The 3,810-nt window shown below is 41.9% G+C and overlaps 1 protein-coding gene across 1 annotated transcript; it reads left to right on the top strand.

The window, feature by feature from the left end:
• Window positions 1-1,977: 1,977 nt before the first annotated feature.
• On the top strand, window positions 1,978-3,567 carry LOC138877984 (uncharacterized). Its single transcript, XM_070157635.1, has 3 exons — window positions 1,978-2,079; window positions 2,194-2,385; window positions 2,815-3,567. Exons 1-3 carry the CDS (start codon window positions 1,978-1,980, stop codon window positions 3,565-3,567), a joined length of 1,047 nt encoding a protein of 348 aa, XP_070013736.1.
• The last annotated feature ends 243 nt before the right edge of the window (window positions 3,568-3,810 follow it).

The raw sequence follows: 3,810 nt of genomic DNA on the forward strand, positions 1-3,810 counted from the left end.
TCTATGATTTTTAGTAATTTTGTTATGAAGACTCACTTGTTTCAAAATAAATGCTCGATTCATCAAGTCGTACTTGTTTGGATGTTTTAAGTCTTAATCAAATGCATTGCTCTTTATTATTCATTATTATCTTCCATATTTTTCTTTCTACAACGTTATTGTTACTTTTCCTGATGAACTAGTAACCATGACATGTAATGAGGCAACGCAATATGAGGATAGTTACTGGGATAAAGAAGATGAGATACCTGAGGAAGTTGTCAGGGAGGTTGAAAACTTTGAGAATAAGCCTAAGTCCAACCTGGACGAAACCGAAGCAGTAAATTTGGGGGATGCCGAGACCGTCAAGGAGACTTGCATCAGCATTCACTTATCGCCGATAGAGAAAGAGGAGTACATTCATTTCTTAAAGGAGTATGAGGACATTTTGCCATGGTCATATGATGACATGCCCGGTTTGAGCACGTCCATATTGGCTCACAAGTTGCCTACTAATCCCATGTGTCCGCCGGTGGAGTAGAAACTCAGAAAATTCAAACCAAATGTGAGCCTAAAAATCAGGGAGGAAGTTACTAAGCAGATCAAAGCCAAAGTTTCAGGGTGGTTGAGTACCCAACCTGGTTATCCAACATTGTGCCAGTTCCGAAGAAAGATGGGAAAGTCAGAGTATGTGTTGACTGTCGAGACTTAAACAGAGTAAGTCCCAAGGATGATTTTCCAGTGCCAAATATACACATCCTGATCGACAATTGCACCAAGCATGAACTCCAATCTTTTGTAGATTGCTTCGCGAGTTATCACCAGATATGGATTGATGAAGAAGATGTGGAGAAAATAGATTTTATTACACCGTGGGGGGTATACTGTTACAAAATCATGTCATTTGGTCTAAAGAATGCTGGAGTTACTCACATGAGGGCCATGACAACTGTCTTCCATGATATGATACACAAAGAAATAGAGGTGTATGTGGATGACATCATTATCAAATCCAAGAGAGCCGCGGATCACATAGCGGACTCGAGAAAGTTCTTTGACAGGTTAAGAAGGTACAACTTGAAGCTGAATGCCACAAAGTGTGCATTCGGGGTTCCCATAGGGAAGTTACAAGGATTCATTCTCAGTCGTTGATGGATCGAGCTGGACACGTCTATAGTTAAGGCTATTCAGGAGTTACCGCCACCTAAGAGCAAAAAGGACGTGATGAGCTTACTAGGACGTCTCAACTATATTTGTCGCTTCATAGCACAGTCCACAGTTATATGTGAACCCATTTTCAAGATGCTGAGGAAAGATGCCGAAACAAGCTGGACTAAGGATTGTCAGAAAGCTTTTGACAAAATCAAGGAGTACCTATCCACACTACCAGTCTTGGTCACGCCAAAACCAAGACGGCCTTTGCTACTCTATCTATCCGTATTGGATGGAGCCTTCAGATGTGTTCTAGGACAAAATGATGAGACAGGGAGAAAGGAGCATGTCATATACTACCTAAGTAAGAAATTCACACCTTTTGAAGCACGATACTCTCTGCTGGAACGCACTTGCTGTGCTTTGACCTGGATGGACTAGAAGTTGAGGCATTACTTCTATGCATATACCACATAACTCATATCCAGGATGGACCTCTTGAAGTACATATTTCAAAAACACATGCCAACTGGGAAGCTAGCCAAGTGGCAAATACTATTGAGTGAGTTTGATATCGTCTATGTAACTTAAAAGGCGATTAAAAGCATTGGCAGACCATCTTGCTGAAAATCCGATAGGAGGAGAATACAAACCCCTAAAAACGTATTTTCCTGATGAATAAGTGTCATTCGTAGGAGAGAACATTACCGAAGCATGTGACGGTTGGAGCATGTTCTTCGATAGAGCTGCAATTTCAAAGGAGTGGGCATTGGAGCGGTTTTGGTATCAGAAACAAGTCAACATTATCCGGTATCTACCAAATTCAGATTTCCCTGCACCAATAACATGGCGGAGTTTGAAGCCTGCATACTAGGACTTAACATGGCAATCGACATAAATATTCAGGAGCTGCTGGTAATAGGTGATTCAGATTTGCTTGTGCACCAGGTATAAGGAGAGTGGACCACCAAGAATTCCAAGATATTGCCATATCTACACCATGTATAGGAATTGATAAAGGGGTTCATAAAGATAGATTTTTGGCATGTTCCCAGAATTCAGAACGAGTTTGCCGATGCTTTGGCCACTTTGTCATCCATGATACAACATCCGGATAAGAATTCCATTGATCCAATCCCAGTGAGAATCCATAATCAACCAGCTTACTGTGCCCACGTCGAGGAAGAGATGGATGGAAATCCTTGGTTCCATGACATCAAGGAATATTTGGCGAAAGGAGAATATCTGGAGCATGTGAACCACACTCAGAAATGCACACTTAGGAGATTGTCCAATCACTTTTTCCACAGTGGAGGAAACTTGTATAGAAGAACTCCTGATTTGGGATTGCTAAGATGTGTCGACGCAAAAGAGGCTTTTAAGCTACTCGAGGAGATACATGCTAGGACCTACGTCCCGCATATGAATGGTTTTGTCGTGGCCATGAAAATACTTAGGGCTTGTTACTTTTGGAGACAGACTACGTCCAGTATGTCCGCAAATGTTACCAATGTCAAGTGGATGCCGATATGATAAAAGTGATGCCAAATGAGCTCAATGCCACAAGCTCACCTTGGCCATTCGCCTCCTGGGGAATGGATGTCATCGGTCCTATCGAGCACACAGCTTCAAACGAGCACATGTTTATTCTATTAGCCATTGATTACTTCACAAAATGGGTAGATGCTACATCTTACAAAGCCGTACCCAAGAAAGTCGTCACAGACTTTGTCAAAGATCATATTGTTTGCCGATTCGGAGTTCCCGACTCCATTATTACTGATAATGCCGCCAATATCTGATCTGATGAAAGCCATGTGTGAGACATTCAAAATAAAGCACAAGAATTCCATAGCCTATAGACCTCAGATGAATGGAGCTGTAGAAGCCGCCACCAAAAACATCAAGAAAATACTAAGGAAGATGGTGGAAAACCACAAGCAATGGCATGAGAAACTACCCTTTGCTTTGTTGGGATACTTCACTACAGTTCACACATCAACCGGGGCAACTCTCTACATGATGGTTTATGGCACCGAAGTTGTCATCCCAGCCGAGGTAGAGATCCCTTCTTTAAGGATCATACAGGAAGTCAAACTCATCGCTACAGAATGGATATGGAGCTGTTATGAGCAATTGGCCCTTATAGATGGAAAACGGATAAATGTAGTATTCCACGGTCAACTTTACCAGAACAGAATGTCAAGAGCTTTCAACAAAAGGGTCAAGCCAAGACAATTTGCACCAGGACAGTTGGTGCTGAAGAAGATCTTCCCACATCAAGATGAACCCAAAGGGAAGTTCTCTCCCAACTGGCAAGATCCTTATATAGTTCACAGGGTGCTAACAGGAGGAGCACTCATACTTGCAGAAATAGATGGAGAAGTCTCGCAAAAACCAATCAATTCCGACGCATTCAAGAGATACTATGTTTAGACTACTAACATTTCTTCATCTGATGTAATTGAACTACGCTTGACATGATTTCCATTTAAGAGGTGATACGTAGGAAGCCTTGTAAGTTCGGTCATATCTTAATAAAATTTCCATTTCACTCCCCCCCCCCAGGATCAGAAACTGGGGCAGAAATTTGAGGAAGGCCCTTAAAATTCCGGAGCAAGTCTAGCCAACATTATTGCATGCCAGAAAATTAGAAACTAGTTATGAAACTGGATATGA

Source organism: Nicotiana sylvestris, chromosome 9 (genome assembly GCF_000393655.2).
Source record: "Nicotiana sylvestris chromosome 9, ASM39365v2, whole genome shotgun sequence".
Classification (NCBI taxonomy): domain Eukaryota; kingdom Viridiplantae; phylum Streptophyta; class Magnoliopsida; order Solanales; family Solanaceae; genus Nicotiana; species Nicotiana sylvestris.